We start from the raw sequence: 21,639 nt of genomic DNA, 5'->3' as shown, positions 1-21,639 counted from the left end.
GTACTAGAACTCTCTGCCTTATGGCACTACACCTTGTCTTTGTCAAACTACTTCTTTTGGCTACTTCTCAAAACCATATTTTGGGTAGTTCATTGGTCCCTAGATGTAAATATTTCTATCCTAATCTAACTTTACATCCTTTTCATCTGAAAAGAGAAAAAAAGATAAGATAGTCCAAACATGATATATTATAAGATAGTATAGGTATAAATAAAGATAATAGATATAGATAATATAAATTATATAGAAGTATAGATTCCTTGAACATAGCAACTAAAAGTATCGTCCTACAATTGCCACTTGCAATGTGATGTTTTCTTATTATATCATTGGCAGTATCGTAGAGTCATGCGGAGTGCATCGTCCATTTTGGTAGCTGCCTCCTCCTTGTTCCCCAGGACGAATCGATGCGCGACTACAGCTCCGATGTATTGCATGACGCACTCGAGCCTGCACTCCTCTCCTCGACAAGCACTGCTTCCTGCTTTCTACATGCAATCGACGAGGTACTTCAACGGCGCATCTTAACATCTACGTCTGCACATTCAGTGGAAGGAAACTGTACACTAAAATTTACCTTTAATCTTGCCCCGACAGTATCCTCAGGCGCAGTGGCTTCGTTTCCCAACGTCTTATCACTAGCATATGTGCACTTGTATAAGCTGTATGCTTGGCATTATGAAGATTCTGCACTCACAATCAAGATTTAATCTTCCAGGATGAAAACTAGTTTCTATTCTTTATAAAAAGTCTGCAGAAGTTTTTGAATGGAGGTGATGATACCAAAACGAGAATCCAATACACAATCCAAACATACATTAAAAAATGAGCCCTGATACCAGTGTTGGAGAGGAACGATCAATAACAATTTTACTCAAGCTCTTACACACCAAAATAAAATGACAGGAGAAGCAAAATGTAGGTGGAAGCACTGATCTATGCCCTTCAAATTGGATGTTTATGTACAGCCAAGTGCTGCACAGTTTGCATCCAGCAGTGTACATGCAAAGAGAAAAGAGGCTGTAGTTTGTGCAATATGATGGAGAATTCAAAATGAAGAGAAAGATGGTAAATTAGATGCTCTATTCTGCCTCTCTTAGTTTAATCTGCAAAGAACAGCCTCAAGCTGCATGGCACCACTGCAAAAGTGAGTGTAGATGACGGAGCTTTCCCAAGATATATTGGCCAAGAAGGAAGACAAATAGAAACAGCAGTTAGATAGCAGCAATGGACCAGAAGACAGTCCCTTCGCAGAGAAAAGGGTCCAGGAGAGAGAATGCTTGAAGGTAGTAAATTGGAACAACAGACCACATATTTATGACCACAATTGCACCTGTTTCAGGCAGCAGGTCATATATGGATTTCTGTTGACAAACATAATCTTCTTTTTTGGTCACATGGTGCACTTTCCACTGAACCCATAAAGTTTCCTTCAGAACTAAAGGAAAAAAACATTTTGGAGATTCTTCTACAAGAGAATGTGACAGCCATGTTGAAGCCTAAATGGAACTGACACTTCTAACAATTATGCCACATTGCCTTATATCAGATGAGTCCCTGCATCCTTGAACTTGGTACTAATTGTATGCAGGATAAAAGGGTAATTGATTTATTCGTTCTTTAGATATTGAAAGAAAGTTGATAACATCTTTGACTAGCATATATGACACATAATTAATGATATGGATGCTATGCTTGGAGTCCATACTTCCTAGAAACAATACTAACTTAGAACCTTTGACTTGCATATCAGATTCAAAGTTCATGATATGGGTAGTATTTTCATGTCCACATTCTCCAATAAATAATACTAAATTAGAATCGCACTAAGGCTAACTTGCTGATTTTGATTCGTCTCTTTGATTTATTCAACTAATGGCAAAGCTATAATGGTCCATGTTTATGTACATGTCTTATCAGATGTGTAGGGCTATCCCCCTTATTTGCACATGCATGTATGGCAATTGGTAAATGTTTTGAGAATACTTTTGGATTGAGTGATACAAAGGATGCAGCAATTGAAGCTGGAAAAGGTTCGAGCCTTGTGGCTTTTTATGCGGACCATCATGTTGTACCCTTGCCTCCTGGACATCGGTTTCCAATGGATAAGTACTCTCTTAATCTCTATATACATTTCTTTGCCTACTTACGAGAGTATGACTAAACTGATAATTTTTGAAAGTATAGCTGTCTTTGTTTTCTTGAAGATTAGAAGGCACATGTATGGTAGGTGGAACTTTGTGGCATGTATGTGAGATCATCCCGGCACAAACAAAATGCGTGCCCCCCCGCCCCCCAAACACACACCACCACCACCACCATGAGTTACGATTGCTCGTATGACTGTGTGAAAAGAATAGTAAATGTAAGTATATATGAAAGTAGAAGAATGTTAAAAGAGATCTAGTTGATAAAGAGAGCTCTATTTGATACAATCTCACATGGGTATAGAGGGCCTAGCTCTAGCTGGAGCAATAATCTCATGTATTTGCCTATGGAGGTGCCATCAATGTCAATGTTTGGCTCTAGAACGTTTGGATTAGCCAAGTTGGACAACTTGATCAATCAATATCCCTCGTGTAAGTCTAGACTATGCTGGTGTCATAATAATTGTGTTGAAGCCTCCCAAATCTCCCTCATGGAGAGATCTGTAAGCTGCCTCTTGATGGGGCCTTGGTGTCCTAGAGCTATTGTTCTCCTAAGGAGTTTCATGAAGATGTTGTATCTCAAGGAGGGAGAGGCCAAGGCACTATTGATTAGTAAAATCCATGCCCACTTGACACCGCGTACATGAGGGTTTACCATAGAGTATAGAGATCACTTGTAGGTCTTAAGGTTCAGCACACCACTACCTCCATGTAGGTGCATTTAGCTCCAATTCTAAGGAATAGCTACAAAACCGCAGTGTGAGGTTCCCTTGTACCCTACCAACTTTGGGGCTTTGTAGATATTACTTGGCATGGGATCTAAATGCACGTATGAGGGATGTGAGCATTTGTCTTGTGCATGTTGACCCTAACCCACGGTGTGAAAGTGAGATGGATGTTCATTGATAGCTCCTCCCTTGCTCGTGAGCCCCAATTCAGAGTCGTCCCTCTATGTAAGTGCCTTCGGCTTTGTAACCTTCTTTGCTAATGCGATTGCCCCCAATAAGGGCTTTTCTACTCTCTTTGCCTAGCATTGCTCTCTTGTGCTTTCATACTTGCTTTCGTGCCATGTTACACTTCCGTGTGCCTTTGTGCACAGTATTCCGTATTATGGCCTTGCATTGAGACCCCGCCAAGGGGATTTCGCTATGGACTTTGAGGTCCCATGAATTGTGCTAGGAGGAGGAGTGGGCCTATCCCATGATGGACTAGTTCCCTCAGGGCCACTCCAAAATGGGGATCAAGGGATGGTTTGTCACACTTGGTATTAGAGCAAAGAGCTTGTGAAGAGTGCATAACGTCTAAGAGCTTGGAGCTAGGGATTGTAGATGATGGGACATGTTTTGTGATGTCCCAATATGAACTTAAGAGTTGAGATCGAGGAGATCTATGGTGAGAAGAGGCATGTGCTACAAAAGTACTCTGTGTTGAAATATGATTGCCGGTCCTACTATACCAAGAAGATTGAATGGCTCAAAGGTGATGAGCCCTCACATGAAGCTCTCCATGAGCTAGAAAGGAGGATTGAGAACATCTAGTCACAACAAGAATGTGTCAAGGAGTAGCTTTGTGTTGCAAATGTCCGAATTGAGAGATGGGTGGAGAAAGCCATGGAATGTGGCAACTTTGATGTATTGGAGGTGGAAAGTGACCTCAAGTATGGAATTAGAATGGAATATGGAGTTGGTGTGGCTATAGGGATGATGCCAAGTGTCAAGTGCGATCTTGGAGCTCCAAGTGCTGTTGTGAAATTTGAGCTTGTCACTATCTTGGTTTTTGAAGGTGAGCTAAGTGAAGTTGAACGCACTTTGTGAAAGGTCACTCCCCAAAATTCTAAGTTAAGAAGATACAAGATCTCCTTGAGAGGTGGAGTTTTTAGAAATTATAGTGGGGGACGGTATTGTGATAGGCCAAACCCCAAGGAACGGTGCCGACTATTCAAGCGATGAGTCTAAGTTTGAAGAGTTGAGTGACTCGGAGAATGAGTATGATGGTTTGAAGTAGCGGCTCATGTTAATACTCCGTGGGGAATATAAGGGTAGAAGGACACAAGGCAAGGTGGATGATACCAAGTCTAGCGCCTTTGTTGTAGAGATTGAGTCAGATCATGATTCATGAAAGTGTGTCAAGTGATGAAAGTGACTTTGAAGTTGATCTGGATACTTACTTAGAACAAAGAAAGGCACCTCATGGAAATAATGAAAGGGAAGATGGAAGGATGTGATGGGATGATGGATTTGTTGAGGTGCACGCCTTTTGGAGATTGAAGACTCGCACACTTGTGTCAAGGATAAAGAAAGTAGGCCTTGTGTTGAGATGGATGAAGGCTCGTGCACCTAGGGCAAGTGTAAAGAAATCAGGTCAAATGGTTTGAAGATGGAAAATTTTGACGGTGCTAAGGAGAGCCCCTCCTCAGGTGATGAAATGAATGAAGGCTTGTGTACTTGGAGTGATTGTAAAGAAATTGAGTGGCCAAGGTAGGCTTAACTTCAGAATCTGAATTGTGTTGTGGAAACCAAGTGAGTGGATGAAAGGAGATAGGTGCACTTCTGTGAAGATGTGTTGATCCACTTCTATGAATTTGATGAGGTGTAACTACTTGTGCTCAAATGGCTTATATGAGAGAAGAGAATCTCTTATGTGTCGAGACGGAAGAGTGTGCTAGGAAGCTTCGAGTGTGGTCTGATAAAGGAGATTGGATCTTTGTGAATGGAACCCAAGTTGTTGAGTTATTGGGGATGACACATGCCCCATACTTAGGATAAAGGTCTTGTTCAAAGAGACTCAAATATTCAAAATCAAGACTATGTATGCAATGAAACCTATTTTGGCATTTGGCCCAAAGGGATGCAACCTGTGTGGTGAAATCATTGTGGTTGGATGGCTGCGTGATGATGCAAGTTTGATTGCAAGGAGGCTTGTAAAGAAATCAGGTTAGATGGTTTGAAGATGCAAAATTCTGAGGGTGCTAAGGAGAGGTCCTCTGTAGGTGATGGAATGAATGAATGCTCGTGTACTTGGAGTGAGTGTAAACGAATTGGGCACTAAGGCAAGGAAGGCTCAACTCGAGAACCAGACTTTTGCTATGGAAACCAAGTGAGTGGATGGAAGGGGACGGGTGCACTTCTATGAATATGTGTTGATCCACTTCTATGAACTTGATGAGGTGTAGCTATTTGTGCCCAAATGGCTTATGTAAGAGAAGAGAGTCTCTCATGTGTCAAGATGGAGGAGTGTGTTGGGACGCTCCAAGCGTGGTCCGATCAAGGGGACTAGATCTTTGTGAATGGAACCCAAGTTGCTAAGTTATGGGATGATAGATGCCCCATACTTGGGATGAAGGTCTCGTTCAAAGAGACTTATGCATTCAAAATCAAGACTATATACGCAATGAAACCTATTCCGGCATCTCGCCCAAAGGGGTGCAACTTGCTTGGTGAAATCATTGTGGTTGGATGGCTATGTGATGATGCAAGTTTGATTGCAAGGAGGCTTGACCCTCCAAAATACTCCTAGTGGATTCAACTTGGCAAGCTGGTGAGAAAAGAGCATGGCGTGATAACTTGGCTCTTACATATGCCAATGTGTTTGATCTAGACATGAAAATGTCTATGAAAGGAGTGAAGTGTCGGACTACTTAAACGTGACGTGTCAACTCACTCAAAGAGTACTGTTCCTACTTGTCCAATGAGGCTGTTGAGGGCCATTTCAAAGTTGTGACAGCAAGGGAAATGTTTTGATGAAGTAAGCTAGATAGTTTGATGCCGAATGTCGAATGAGTCTAACTCTTGTGTGCTATCTCAAGTTTGTCCTAGCCAACAAGGGCCCCATAATATAGGCAAGGAAAGCATGGATAGATAACTTGCATGGCTAGTTCATCTTCTTGTACATCTCAAGTACAAATCTAGGCAACAAAGGCCCAATGGTTCTCACCATGAGGGAGATGGTCCTCACTATGCATGCGCGATGACATGATGCCACAAAACATCAAGTTGTCGCACTCTGTCTCGGTGCCCCAACTCTTTGTAGGTGGATGCCTTCCTCACACTTCTTCTCACTATGCAAAATGAGGAAGGATACTTGACACAGGAAAGCAAGATCTTCCACAACGAGCTAAACAACATGCTACCCCATAGTGTGTATGATGGTGTTGAGCTAAATTGCATTAGCTTATTTAAAACAGCCCTAAAACATCCTTAATTAATGAATTTTACCAAACTTTATTAAAAGAAACATGGTCCTAGAGAGTTTCTGTGTCCTACATGCAAACCCTAATTTGGGAGGCCCCAAAACTTTCTATAAATAGACAGGTTGCACTCCATTCAGCCTAATCTCGTTTTTGCAGCTTGTAGGTGCTAAAACTTTGCTATCCACACCCGATATGTGGTGGATATTGTGAGAGTGCGCAACGGAAGAAGAAACACGAACACAGAGGGAGAGAGAGAGAGAGAGAAAGCAGAAAATGAAGGAAGAAAATCTGCACTGACTGTAATGAATGCTGAATACAAAACTGTGGATTGATCAATCCCTGCATGCAGCCCGAAGCGTCAGTGAGGGCACCAGATCAGGCTGATGATGACGGCAGCACCGAAGACGGAGGAAGATGACAGAGTCAGAGTGTGCACCTGCCAAAGAAGGAGGGAAGATGATAATACAATTGACTGCCAAGTGGGAAATGGCTATAAATAGCCAAAAAAACCAAAAACTGGCCGACATGAAATTTGAGGCCATAAATATGTCTGACCAGCATTTAATGCTGATCCGACCAGCATTTAATGCTGGTAAAAATGCCAAGAATGCTCAGAAAAATCCCGGAAAGGGTGGACAATGTCCAGCAGGTGAGGCAGGCTCAAGAATGCAGAAACTGCCCCGGGAAATGCACATAAAATCCCGACTGGAGGAGAAAATGCACCGAAATGCAATAAACTGAGTGCTCTAGAATGAGCTACCTCCTCCGTCAAAACAAGTGATAGACAAATCAGAGATCCTAAAGTCCTTGTCTGACTCAGACTGAGGCTCACAGGCAAGAGATGACAAGACATGACAAACATGACGGCTAACACCCCCTCTCAGATCCTGGATGTGGCGGAAGGCCAAGGGAGAAATGGATCTTGGGGTGGCAAGAGGAATGCCAAGGTCGATGAAGTCCGTCGATGAAGATTGCCGATGAAGAAACTCCTCGCGATCCTAGGAAGCCCCCTCTAAAACAGTTGGGGCCAGGAAATCCACAGCCGCATCACCGAGATCGTCCCCCTCTGAAAGGGATGGGGGGTACAAGGGAACCACCGGAGGAGAGGGTGGGGGATGGGGAGGAACCTGTGGAAAAGAGGGTGCACAAGTGGAAATGGGTGTAGCAATAGATAACTGCCTCTGAGGTCCCTGCATAAGAGAAGGGGAATGGAGCCTATAAAGCCCGCTCTCCTGCCAACCTGTCGCAATAACAACCCCTATAGAAGAATCCTCAATACAAACGGCCTGCTCGATGAAGACAACCCGGGTACCAAGCCTAGTAAGGCCATAGACTGAGAGGAGTGGAAAGCCCAAGTCAGGAACATAAAGAGCCGGGGAAAGGGAGCTCGATGCGCGGTCGGGAAATAAAGGCAAAGTGCCAACACCACAAATAGGCACCGAAACAATGTCACCAATAGTGACTGAACCCTCAGAAGGGCATAGATCCTGCAACAAATCACCTCGGGGAGTCATATGACTAGAAGCTCCACTATCAACCAGCCAAGGCCTCTCAGAAGATGAGGCAACCACTGAAGAAGGCTCCTCCAAGTCAACAATATGAAGGAACATTGACTCATGGGTAACCGCTGGAGTAGAGGTAGAAGGCTCAGATGTTTTAGCTCCATCCTTCGCTCCTGGACGAAGGTGAGGGTACTCCTTCCAACATTTCTCCTCTGGATGTGTCCCCTTCCCACAGTATGGGCATTTAGACTTCTCCGAGTCGGAGTCAGAACCTGAAGAACTCTCCTGTCTTTTAGCTTGTGACTGTTAGCAGTCATGTTTGTCATGCCTTGTCATCTCCTGCCTGTGAGCCTCAGTCTGAGTCAGATGAGGACTCTAGGAGCTCTGACTTGTCTATCACTTGTTTTGACGGAGGAGGTAGCTCATTCTAGAGCACTCAGTTGTGCATTTCCCGGGGCAGTTTCTGCATTCTTCAGCCTGCCTCACCTGCCGGACATTGTCCACCCTTTCCGGGATTTTTCTGAGCATTCCTGGCACTTTTACCAGCATTAAATGCTGGTCAGATCAGCATTAAATGCTGGTCGGACATATTTATGGCCTCAAATTTCAGGTCGGGTTTTTTGGCTATTTATAGCCATTTCCCACTTGCCAGTCAGTTGTATTATCAACTTCCCTCCTTCTTTGGCAGGTGCACACTCCGACTCCGTCATCTTCCTCCGTCTTCGGTGCTGCCGTCATCATCAGCCTGATCTGGTGCCCTCACTGACGCTTTGGGCTGCGTGCAGGGACTGATCAGTCCATTTCAGTGTATTCAGCATTCATTTCAGTCAGTGCAGATTTTCTTCCTTCATTTTTTGCTCTCTCTCTCTCCTCCTCTGTGTTCGTGTTCTTCTTCCGTTGTGCACTCTCACATGGTATCAGAGCCGAAGGAGAGTACACGGAGCTGAGTTTTACGCGGGAGAACACCCACAACTTTGCGTTTCCTGGTCAAGACGTCTCCAACAGCTGAGGTGTCACCTTCTGCACCATCTCCTTGATCAAGGCGGTCTATTTTGGTGTCCCATATTTGTGTTTGCTGCTGGCGCCTTCTCCAGTGGCTGCCACGTCATCACCCACCTCTTCCTGCTTGTGTTTTCAGCCTGGGCGGCCCTCCTCCAGCTGGACGACACTCCTTCAGTCTGCGCCTTGCTGTTCTAGGTGTTGTTCCATCTTCAGGCGGCTCTTTTCCTGCTGGCGACCTATTCCCAGGCTGCGTTTTGAGGCAAGAGGCTGTTTTTCTGTGGTGATTGCATCGTCAGCATTTGCGTTTGACATCATCCTTGCGTTCTGTGCAAGGAGGCCAGCTCAGGAGCTTCTGGTGTTTGTGTTTCGGCACCGGCAACCTTCCCTTGTTGTGTTTTGGTGTTTGCAGATATTGAAGATGTCTTCTCATCAGTTTACGGGCTTTGATGATTCAGATGATGAGCTTTTGTCTCGACACTCATCTGAACGGAGGCGTGATTTCTATCACGAGGACCGTCGTCCGGAGTCTATTCCTCTTTCCCGTCCCCCTTCTATTCATGTATCTCGGGGATCCCCTTCTAGTGGGCCGAAGATGCAGCCTTTGGTACCCCCTGTACAGGTACCCGTACTTCCTCAGCTGCCCAAAGAGGACCGGTTGGATGGCTCCAACTTTTCTCTATGGTCCTGCAAGGTGGAGTGTATCTTGGACTCCTTCGATCTTTGGGAGCTTGTTTCTGTTCCTATTCCCCGGCCTAAGGTGGATCCCGTAGCTGGGACATCTATGGATCGTGCAACCTTATGGGATCGGCTCAATTCTAGAGCCAGATCTTTCCTCTTTCTGAGTTTGCAGGATTCTGTCCTTGTCCATGTTCACAGGTTGAAGACTGCAGCAGACGTGTGGAGAAAGCTCGCGTCTCTCTATCAACAGAAGACGTTTGCCCACCGGATATCTCTCGAAAAGAAGTTGCGGATGCTTGCTATTGATGCTAGTCCTTCCATGAAGGACCACATCAACAGATTACAAGATACGAGGGATGAGCTTGCATCCCTCGATCGGACGATATCTTCTGAAGACATGGCTATGATTCTTTTGACTCAGCTGCCATCGCCTCGGTTTGATGTCTTCTACACCAGCCTTCTTACATCGAGGACCCGTGAGAAGCTTCTATGGGAGGAGCTATCCCCGCTTGTCTTGGAGCATGACGAGCGACTCGGAGAGGTCAGTGCTAGTGGATCCGACTCCACTAGAGCCTTTGTTGCAGGTTCGGGAGGACAGAAGAAGAAGAAGAAGACGAAGTCAAAGGCTACGAAGAAGGACAGTTCTTCAGGCTCTGACTCAAATTCAGAGAGACCGAAGTGCCCACACTGTGGGAAAGGGACACATCCCGAGGAGAAATGCTGGAAGTACCCTCACCTTCGTCCGCGAGCGAAGGGTGGATCTACATCGGGAGCCTTCTTCTACCTCTACACCAGCTGTTACCCATGAGTCAGTGTTCCTTCATATCCATGCTTTGGAGGAGGATCCTTCTTCCGTGGCTGCAGTGTCTTCTGCGCAGCCTTGGTTAGTGGACAGTGGTGCTTCGAGTCATATGGCTCCCTGAGGTGATTTGTTACAGGATCTCCGTCCATCAGAGGGTTCAGTCACTGTTGGTGACATTTTATTGGTGCCTATTAGTGGTGTTGGCACATTGCCTTTGTTTACCGACCGACCTTCGAGCTCCTTTTCACAGGCCCTACATGTTCCGGATTTGGGCCTTCCCCTCCTCTCAGTTTATGGCCTTACGAGGCTTGGCACACGAGTGATCTTCACCGAGTATGCCGTTGTTATTGAGGATCCTCTTACAGGAGCTGTCTTATCTACAGGTTGGCAGGAGAGCGGGCTTTACAGGCTCCATTCCCCTTCTTTGATGCAGGGTCCTCCGAGGCAGTCTATTTCTACACCTATTCCCGCTTGTGCACCTTCTATTCCACAGGTTTCTTCCCATCCCTCACCTTCTCCTCCGGTGGTTCCCTCGTACCCCCCATCCCTTTCAGAGGGGGACAATCTCGGTGATGCGGCTGTGGATTCCCTGGCCCCTAGTGTTTTAGAGGGGGATTCCCAGGATCGTGAGGAGCTCCTTCAGCAGCAGTCTACATTGACGGACTTCATTGACCTTGGCATTCCTCTTGCCACCCCAGGATCCGTTTCTCCCTTGGCCTTCTGCCACATCCAGGATCTGAGAGGGGGTGTTAGCAGTCATGTTTGTCATGCCTTGTCATCTCCTGCCTGTGAGCCTCAGTCTGAGTTAGATGAGGACTCTAGGAGCTCTGACTTGTCTATCACTTGTTTTGACGGAGGAGGTAGCTCATTCTAGAGCACTCAGTTGTGCATTTCCCGGGGCAGTTTCTACATTCTTCAGCCTGCCTCACCTGCCGGACATTGTCCACCCTTTCCGGGATTTTTCTGAGCATTCATGGCATTTTTACCAGCATTAAATGCTGGTCAGATCAGCATTAAATGCTGGTCGGACATATTTATGGCCTCAAATTTCAGGTCGGGTTTTTTGGCTATTTATAGCCATTTCCCACTTGCCAGTCAGTTGTATTATCAACTTCCCTCCTTCTTTGGCAGGTGCACACTCCGACTCCGTCATCTTCCTCCGTCTTCGGTGCTGCCGTCATCATCAGCCTGATCTGGTGCCCTCACTGACGCTTTGGGCTGCGTGCAGGGACTGATCAGTCCATTTCAGTGTATTCAGCATTCATTTCAGTCAGTGCAGATTTTCTTTCTTCATTTTCTGATACTTTTGCCCCCACTGCTCGTATAGCGACTATTCGAGCTATTCTTGCCTTGGCTGGCCATCGGAGATGGCTTGTCTACTAGTTGGATGTGAAGTTGGCCTTCCTCAATGGTGACTTGAAGGAGGAGATCTATGTGGAGCAGCCTCCCGGCTTTGGATCCTTGGATGGGCAAGTATATAGGTAGAAGAAGGCCTTGTATGGCCTAAAGCAGGCTCCACGTGCATGGAATGAGAAGATTAACTTGTTTCTTCAGTCAAAGTTGGGATATTGGCGCTCCAAGGCCGATCCGTAGCTTTATGTACACATTTTCGAGGCTGGTCGTATGTTGTTTGTGTTGTATGTTAATGATTTGATTCTTACAGGTGACGATGCACAGAAGGTCCAAGAGACAAAGATAGCTTTACATCAGACGTTCAAGATGACGGACTTGGGGCTTCTTCATTTTTTCTTGGGTCAGGAGATTTATCAGTCTCAGAGGGGGATTTTCATCTCTTAGCAAAGATACATTCAGGAGCTCTTGGTGACTTTTGAGATGGAGACTTGTTGGACCATTTCTACTCGTATGGATTCGAATTGGAAGGCCACTTCACACTCAGATTCTCCCTTGATGGATGCTTCCCGCTACCGTCAGCTGATTGGATCATTGATTTGGCTACTCAACACTCGTGTTGATCTTTGTTTTGTTGTAGGTCTTTTGGCGGGGTTCATGAGTGAACCCAAACAGGTGCATTGGTAGGCTACCCTGAGGATTTTTTGGTATTTGAGGGGGATCTCCGACTTAAGGATTTCTTATCTAGCAGGTGTGAAGAAAAGTGCTAGGGTTTGCACTGAGGACACACAGAGTGTACGACCACGACAGAAACACAAAAAGATAGACACAGAGGGCAAAACTCAAACCCTAAACGCAAAACTCAAAACTCAAACACAAACAGAAGAAGGGAGAGGGAGGACACAACTCTGAAGTGAATGAATGCTATAAATGAATGTAAGAGTGTACAGTGTGCGCAAGGGTAGAGCAATATTGGAGTGTGACGTCCATCGGAGACGGATCCCAAGTTTGTGACCACTAGTCGGTGTGTAGGAGTGCTGAATAGTGAATGGCAATAAGCTGGTCACCAAAACTTAGCAGTCTGGAGGCTGGAAATTGGTAAACGCAGCAGTGTACCACCGATTAGAGGCTGGAAACTGTGCACAATCTGCTGTAAACAGCAGGCTGAAACAGTGTTTGATGTGGTTGGCGATGACTGGATGATCTAATCGTAGTAGATGATGATGTCCCAGCAGCTGATGTCAGGATGGATGAAGGTGCCAACAGCAGGAGCAAACATAGATGGAGTGGCAGCAGTCTCGAGGGTTGGACAGTCACGTGGGAGGAGGCTGATGGCTGAAATCTGCACGTGGAGTGAGAAACTTGCATAGATGGAATGAGGCTGAATGGGGGCAGCCTGTCTATTTATAGATGTGGAAGGACACCCCAAAAATTAGGGTTTCCAATGAACTCTCTCGAACCGATCCCCGTTTTAGGGTTTCCACTGAACTCTCTCGAACACTCCCTATTTTAGGGTTTTTACTCTAAAAGAGCATTTTTTAGCGTGTTTTGGGGCTGTTTAAGAGGCTAATTAGCAAACAATGCATGTTAGGCCAACCATTGTGATGTTTATTGACCCCAAGGCGTTCCACCCCAAAGCAGCCAGGGTATCGGACAAAGGGTGCACGTCGGTTGCTAGTGGCCTACCAAGACTACAGAAGCGATGGTTATCTTACCAAGGGAATCCAAGTAGTTGCCCTAGAGAGGACAGGGCATCGGACAAAGGGTGCATGTTGAGCACCTAGTGGCCTATCAAGGCCTACAAAGGCGGATGGAACCACATGGAACTTTTTTTTTTTGAATAAGTAAGGTAAATTTTATGGGATGCGGCCGATTGAGTAATAGTGACCTAGAAGACGGGAGTAGGGAGGGTACATCCAACACATCACAAAACAGTATAAGCTAACCCATCCACTTAGGGTGTCGATGACGAGGAAAAATAGGTGATGAGGTATCCATGTAATGGAGGATGGTGGTGTGATAACAACCACCGCCGGTGGAAACAACTTAGGATCCGCTCGAGTGGTGCTCTGCACAATGAGATGCAAAGTATACTGCATGTTGAAGAATGCTCATGTAGTAGGTGCCACTTGGACAGTGTCCCTCATGGGGAAATTGTTCACTTGCCCAAGCGCCCTAGTACAAGGATGATGAAATCATGCAATGCAAAGGGTAAGGTACAAGAGGGGGAAGAAGCCAATGTTGAAGACAAAGTGCTGAAGCTTGTAGAATACCAAGGAGGGTAGGAATCCCCCTCTTAACATGGATGTAGATGTCGAAGAAGGAAGAGGAGCTTGATGTCGCTCTTCGTATGGTGCCGAGAACCATAAGGAATGAAAGAAGAGGAAGTGGATGAAGCACCGCGCTAGAAGAGCAAGGTAGAAGTCACCGCCATGATAGCATCAAGAGAGATGCTACATGATCTGCCTTGGGAGGGGAAACTGCCATGCTAAAAGAAGAGCAAGTAGTCCTAGGATGATGAAACCATGAAAGGAACAGTGTGCATCCCCATGTCTCTAGCCCAGGTAGAACCAAAGCAATCTGCAAGTTAGTTCTATACTGAAAGACAAAACCTTGCAAAAGAGATGAGAATCTGCAAACACAAAGGTTAGTGGTGAGATGCTCCAAATCAAAACATAACAGAAAGTAAATCTAACGCAAAATAAATGCAATGAATGTGTATGTGTGTGAGTAAATGCAGCGGGAGACAAAAGAATGGAAAAGCTAAGGACAATGAATCCTATGGGCCTGACTTTGAGAGTGCGAAAAATGAATGCTAGACTGATCTAGTGAAACTGGTCTATGACTCACATAAAGCGGGAGTTCCTTCAATTAACACCTGGTCTTTACTCACACACACATAAGCAGAGACCTCACTCCCTCGCTCAACACCAGATTGGCCTCGAAGACCGGCGCCCCTCTCGGTATTTCTTTATCAATTAAAAGATGGAAAATTACAAAAATGATAATGTTCCAAAATACATAACCTGTGAACAGTTGGTTTTCATCTCTTCTGAGTAAATCCCAGCTGCATAAGAACAGTAGTACATGTCCAGATCAACATCCCTTTTAGAAAAGCATTTTCTGTAACCTAAACTCAATGATTCCTATGCAGAATTGTAGTTTGCAGATCTCTGAATTCACTATTCTTATTGTCTAGCATGTGCAGAATTCACTGTTCTTACTGTTCAGCATGTGACCAAAACTCAAATGATTCGTGTGCAGAATTACAATCTGCAGATCTTTGAATTCACTGTTCTTATTGTTCAACATGTCATGCATTTTCTGTGACCAAAACTCAATGATTAATGTGCAAAATCACAGAATTGTACCTTCTATGGAATCAACCCATCATGGAAGCATTTCCTCTGAGAATAGAGAGAGATTTGATCAGAGGGAGCAAGCTCTACCTCCGTACTTGAGTCAGAGACGTAGAAGTACTCTCCATGGCTGATTTTCTTGCAGCAATCTGCCCTCAGCTCCTCAAAACTTCATTCTCCCATCTGCCCCTTATGCCTATTACGTTTTTTTTAAAATGCTCTCTCTCTCTCTCTCTCTCTCTCTCTCTCTCTCTCTCTCTCTCTTTTGGGAATTTATGCCACATGGCATACATGTAACAATTTTGTTGTTTAAACCTTTTGGTCTAAAAATCTCCATGATCGGTGCAAAATTTGACCTCGGCACAGACTAGAGAATTAATCCTCATGCAAAAACGAAGATAATGACGCGGACAAACTCTGGGGTCAAAAAATAGTAACTCCCTAAATTTTAGGGATGGTGACCCTTGCATTCCTCAAGTTGTTCTGAGCAACTTTTATCATTGTGACCACATCAAAAAGTGTAATGTGGCTTAGTTATGGTGACTTTTATTCCGTGAGCATTCTCACATGTGCATTTTCTGTCTTGGCCAGGCTCATTGTCGTGCACCATCTCCAGTGGCTAAGCACATGGTCCCAAACCACTGGCATTCTATTCTTCAGTGCCCATTCAATATGGAATCGGTCCTAAGGCTCAGACAAACCATTAGTCCAAGTTGTTTCAATGGCTGCCTCTTCTGGCCATGCAAAGATCCCGGCTTATTCCAGGCGGACTCTAGGGGTAATAAGTAACAGCAATAAAAGAAAATAAAAATAAAATATTTATATAAGTAAATAAGAAAAGCAACTGTAAAAAGTATCACCACCTGGTGATACCTAGGGTATCCGAAAGGACCTAGAGACATGCTAGTCTAAGAAGGTGGCCACCATCGCGTACGTCCAGTAGTAGAGCTCTGCCAAGGGAATGCTTGACGAGGTGGAGAGGAAGGTGAGATGGATGCATGAAGTGTAACGTGATCGAAACTTGCAGACCAATTAGCCAGTTCCTTAGGGGTAGTAAAAGAGATGGGTTGCTGAGGCTGTACTCGAGCCACATGTCTAGCAGCAACGATGGGTGCTGAAGGAGCAGATGAAGCAAGAGCAGAAGGCGTAGCCCCACTGGACTGTGCAGTCGCAGTGGTCTGCTGAGGCTTTTTAGGTGGAAGACCTTGGGCCTTGGAGTGACACTCCTCGTCCACACGGCCTTTCTCTGGTAGTGTGTGCAAAACCTGTTTTTCTTAGGGAGTTGTTGCCAGATAGGTCTAGATTCTTTGGTTCTATTTGAGGAAGAGGAGTCACCCTTGGATTGGCTTGCCTTTGCATCTTGCGAGTTCTTGACATTGGTGGTTTTCCCTCCCGAAGAAGAGGCAATCAACCCCCTCTACTCTGAATAAGGCTGTATTGTGGACTTGATCATGCAGCCTTGCGTAATGCAAGAATTGGCACTCAAACTCGTAGAAAGTTGGCAATCGAGGTTGGGAGATGATGTGTTGAATGAAATTGAAGTACTTTTCAAGCAACTTATTCAAGAAGAATGTAACCTGATCGTCATTTGACTTTGGAGAGCTAGTAGTGGCGAACTCGGCAAGTAACCACCGTCTATATTCAAGTAGCTTGACTTTCAGATCATCCCCTTCTTTAATAGAGAACTCTTGAAGCTTAAAGTCGAGATTGATGGGCCGAGTATGATCATGAGCCGCATTAGATGCTCCCCGTCTACCTTGCCTCAATCAATCTTCTTCCGTACCGTGGCTCGATAGACCCCAATTATCCCAAGGACACCTCTTATTGGTCACTTTCATTCTAATGGTAGCATCTTCTTTGTTTTCTTGCAAGTACTTTATTGAAGGACATCTATGGCCGATGTGTATGCTATGGGGGATCGTGTGGTTTGGGCGGATTAGACTGATCACCATTTTATCACTCTTTTCCACTATATTCTTCCAAGGCTTCTAGTTCTCGATTGACATTGATGGCATCTACTGAGTGGATGCTTGTCCTATTCCCCTACGATGAGGGACCACATCCATAGGATGCAAGAGCTTCGGGATAAGCTTGCATCCCTTGGTACGGACATTTCTTGGGAGGACCTAGCTATAACACCTTTCTCACATCTTGCATTAATGACATGTGATGTGTTCTACATCAGTCTTCTCACTTCTCGTAGTTGGGAGACTCACTTGGTAGTAGCTAGTCTCATTAGTCCTTGAGCAAGATGCGCGTCTTAGTGAGCCAGATTCTTGCAGAGCTCGTACACATGGCCGTGCTTATGTGGCTGTATCTTTAGGTATAGGACATGCCAAGTAGAAGAAAGGGAAGAGGAAGCAGTTGGGGTCATCTTCCAACTTTGATATAGATTTTGTGGGGAGGCATAGAGAATATCCCTCGTGTCCTCATTATGGAAAGACCTTGCACCCCGACGAGAAGTGTTGGAGACAATACCCTCATCTTCGTCTGAGAGCGAAGGGTGGATCTACATGGGAGCCTTTGTCTACCTCTACATCGTCACTCGCTATCACCGCCAAGTCCATGTTTCTACACATTTATCAAGTGGAGGAGCCTTCTATGACTATCTAGTCTTTTGAGCAGCCTTGGCTCATTGACAGTGGTGCATTGAGTCATATGACTGCTTGAGGTGATTTGTTACAGGATCTCCATCCGTCGGAGGTATCGTTATTGTTGGTGACATCTCTTCAGTGCTGTTAATGGTGTTGGCACCTTGCCTTTGTTGTTTGACCATCCCTGGAGCTCCATTTCTGAGGCCTTATATATTTCAAAGTTGGGCTTTCCTCTTCTCTCAATTTCTGGCCCTAGACTTGGTGCTCATGTTGTCTTCCTTGAGCTGGCCATCTTTATGAAGGAATCTTTTAGAGAAGCCACTTTTGTGACAGCTTGGCAGGAGAGGGGGCTATCTATGCTCCATTCCCCTTCCTTTGTGTAGGGGCCTCTAAGGCAACTTTCTATAGGCGCACCCATTCCTGATTGTGCACCATTTATCCCACAAGTTCCTTCCCATCCCCCACGATCTCCTTGGGTGGTTCCCTCATACCTCGCATCCCTTTTAGAGGGGACGATATTGGTGATGTGGCCGTGAATTCCTTGGCCCCTTGTGTTTCAAGGGGATTTTTCAAGATCATGAGGAGTTTCTGCAGGGTTTCCACTCTACCTTGGGCCTTTCCTTTATGCGATAACCTCTTTTCTTCGTCATAGAGCACCATTTCTTGCCGCTTGCTCCTTGGTCCTTGTTGTAGCTTGTGGTGCTTTCGATAATTTCTTACTATCGTCTCATACTTAGGTTAGAGGCTTGGCTCACCCATCCTCGACCACCGGAGTTTTTAGGAGTGATCGGTTCGAGGCCTCTCTATTTCCTTTGCTCTTTGGTGGCCTTCTGTTTGATTGGATTTTTATATGGAGAGGGGGTCTTGCTCCTTGGTTGACATTCTTCTTCGACGGACTTCATTAGCATTGGCACTCTTCTTGCCACCCTCGGATCCACATCTCCTTTGGCCTTCCTCCATATCGAGGATTTGAGAGGGGGTGTTTGCAATCATGTATCTTGTGTGGTCATCTCCTACCTGTGAGTCTCAAGACAAGGACATTAGGAGCTCTGACATTGTATATGTTTGCCATTTTATGTGTTTTAGACACTTTAGATGGAGGGCGCATTGTGCATTTCTTTTTGGGCACTTTTGGCCATTTTTAGGGGTTTGACCATATTTAGGGTTTTGGCACGTTTTTGCCTATATATATAGGCAGTCTGCCTTCCCACCTTTATTATCCATTATCCATTGATTCTTCGTGATCAGCCAGCCCTCCTCATTCTCTCATCCCCCTATTCCTGTCTGGCACCCACATTGATTGTAGAGATGCGTGTTGGGGCTGACAGTTGCAGCCTTGTACCTTCGGCCAGTGCAATCACATTGTTCCTTTTCTCTCCGGTGTGCTCTCTTTGTCTCCTTCTCTCCATGTTTACTTTTCTCTTTCCGTTGTGCACTCTCAGAGAAGGAAGGAGATTGGTTCAAGGGAGGCAAGTATGGTACAACACTAATCTCATAGGCAACATCAGAGCCAACCCCTCCAAGCACATGCACCACCCACAACTTTGTCAACCTTGAATTCATTGCGAGACATGAATTGAAGTTGTCCAAGGCACTTGAAGGCCTAATTGTGACCTTTGCACAAGAAGTCAAGGTGGTCAAGCAACCATTCTTAGTGTTAGTGGAAGCAAGGTGGTGGAAGGTCAAACTAAACTTTTTAGTAATACCCATAGATGATTTTGAAGTCATTTTGGACCTCAAATTCTATGTCAAGCATATATTGGCAAGTCCTTAGCTATAATAATCATCTTCTTCTTTCATTAGCATCCGTGTTATTTGATCTCTAATCATCTACCTTTTACATGTGATATCAATAGTCTATATTGCATGCTCAAAAAGTCAACTCAGTAGGAATGGAAGTTAATGGTGTATTGAGGGTTTCATTAATTACATTTTTGATTTGAATATTGAAGGAATTGGGTTTAAGATGTTAGTAGTTTTAGTTCAAAATGGGGGCTAGTTAGTGGAACTCAATAGGTCTAGAATAGTCTAAATGAAAGTGCCGATTTAGATTAAGGTTGGACTGCATGTAGTCAGCAAGGGTATTCCTTATTTAGTTAATTTGAGATTAGTAAGGCCTTATTAGTCCATCTTTAGTCTGTAATTAATACAATGGCTTTACATATAGCCATTTTGCCCATTTATCTGGGAGGCTCTTAGGGGGCCATCATTTTTGGTGCATTTGCCCTAGGAGGGGCAAGCGTGTTAATTAATTGAGAAGGGGGGTGGTAGAGGCTATTTTCAGTATCTTAACATAATTTAAAAAGAACCATAATGCAGCGAACTCCGAGATTGTATGTCGACTTTTTGCATGGCTAATTTTCTACTACCTTCCACATAATACTAAATATAAACCAGTTATTCATGTGCTATTGATATGTGCTATCCTTAGACTGCGTAGGCCATTCTCTTTTCCATGAGGCATAAGCTAGTAACATCCCAAGAATCCTTGCTGCATTTACACTGCATCTGTGTCTTCCATCACATCGCGGAGAGAGAGGTGGTGCCAATGTAGGCATGAGATTCCGAGTAGGCAAGGGTGCAGTAAAGGGGTTATACCAGCAGGAAATGGGAAATATGCCACACAGAGGTAGCAAGATCAGCCATGCTCAGCTCAGTCCAAGGACATAAGTTTATTTACACGGTTTTTGCCTTGTGAGGTGAAGAGTATTTTCCTTGCACTAAAGGTTCACAATTTGAGTTGAGGGCTTACATTAGCAAAGAAATTAAGAAAGGGAGCTCTCTAGTTAATGCACGTCAAATTGTGATTTTCAATGTTAATTGTTTTCAGTGTGGTCATAGAAGTAGCATTTGGAGCAACCATCCACACCCACAACAAACCCCCACACACACCCACCCACTGCACAAAAAGTTTTGGACATATAATCTCTCTCTAGTTATTAGATGTGGAACTTGAGTATTTAGCTCTAAATGTCTGATTAACACTTTTCAGGTATCGAGCTACAAGGTTATTGCTTGAAGATGATGCGTCTTTGTTTGATCGTCTCATTACACGACCTTCCCCAATGGCATCATTAGAGGAACTTTCTATGGTGCATGAAGAGGGGTACTAGTGGATGTGATACTTGCAATTACATTATTCATTGCTTTTGCACTTCCAAATTTTCACTTTTCATCCTTTCATTTCATTTAAACAAAGGTATTGCTGTGAGATTGTGCAAAAACACTATATCAACTATGATTTTTGTGAGCAGATACATTCAAAAAATTATCCATGGGGATCTTAGTGAAAAGGAGCAAAGGAATTTGGGGTTCCCATGGAGTGTTGAGCTTGTAAAGCGATCACGTGCTTCTGTTGGGTAAAGAGGCACTTCTACAAGAAAACTCTAGCTTGATTACTGCTATTATCACAACTTTTCATTTTTTCTTGTTGGGTAAAACTATGGTCATTAAATAAATGTATGAAAATAGCTATGCTTAGTGTGAGTATTACTAAAGTTAGACAACTTGTTTTATAAGCTATTCTTCTAACTTATTTTAGAATACAAAAGAGATTTAACTTAACATTCATATAACGATCAAGAATATGAGTAGTGGAAAAATACAAAATAATCATTCTTGTCTATAATCAAGCTGGAAGTTGTTGGGATGAGTGCGCAATGAAATACGAGATAGAAAGGAACAGGAGTAGTGTTGAGAGTGAGAGAGAGAATCCCAAGATGAGTGTACCAGTCAGTTATGGTACACAAAGAATAAAATGTATTTATATGTTAAGGTACAAATAAGGGTGTGTTCACACCCGTATAAGTTTGCACACATGGAGATTAAGGGACTTTACACCCAACAACCTCCCACTTAAAAGGCCTAAAGTGGTACCTTTAAGCTAGCCAACTCCCACTAATTGGATGCAATGCTCATATTGAGCCTTCGCAAGACTCTTAGTGAGAACATATGCAGGGTTATCTTGGGTTTTGACCTTAGTGTGTGTGACAAGATCATCATCCAAGACCTATCGA

At 44.5% G+C, this 21,639-nt stretch overlaps 1 protein-coding gene across 5 annotated transcripts in view; it reads left to right on the top strand.

The window, feature by feature from the left end:
* The first annotated feature begins 293 nt into the window (after nucleotides 1-293).
* Nucleotides 294-21,639, top strand: part of LOC148033264 (uncharacterized) — a 147,055-nt gene continuing 125,709 nt past the window's right edge. For 4 of the 5 annotated variants that reach the window (XM_087681151.1, XM_087681152.1, XM_087681149.1 and 1 more), the window contains exons 1-4: nucleotides 294-506; nucleotides 1,921-2,109; nucleotides 20,616-20,729; nucleotides 20,878-20,982. In XM_087681151.1, coding sequence (XP_087537277.1) covers nucleotides 349-506; nucleotides 1,921-2,109; nucleotides 20,616-20,729; nucleotides 20,878-20,982 — 566 coding nt within the window. In that variant the 5' untranslated portion in view covers nucleotides 294-348. The remainder of the gene's footprint in view (nucleotides 507-1,920; nucleotides 2,110-20,615; nucleotides 20,730-20,877; nucleotides 20,983-21,639) is intronic. The other variant, XM_087681150.1, reaches the window with a different exon arrangement.

Source organism: Lygodium microphyllum, chromosome 7 (assembly GCF_053477565.2).
Source record: "Lygodium microphyllum isolate KBCC chromosome 7, Lygodium_microphyllum_v1.1.10, whole genome shotgun sequence".
NCBI classification, from domain to species: domain Eukaryota; kingdom Viridiplantae; phylum Streptophyta; class Polypodiopsida; order Schizaeales; family Lygodiaceae; genus Lygodium; species Lygodium microphyllum.
The sequence above is the reverse complement of the archived record's forward strand: the minus strand, read 5'-3'. Positions and strand labels throughout refer to the sequence as shown.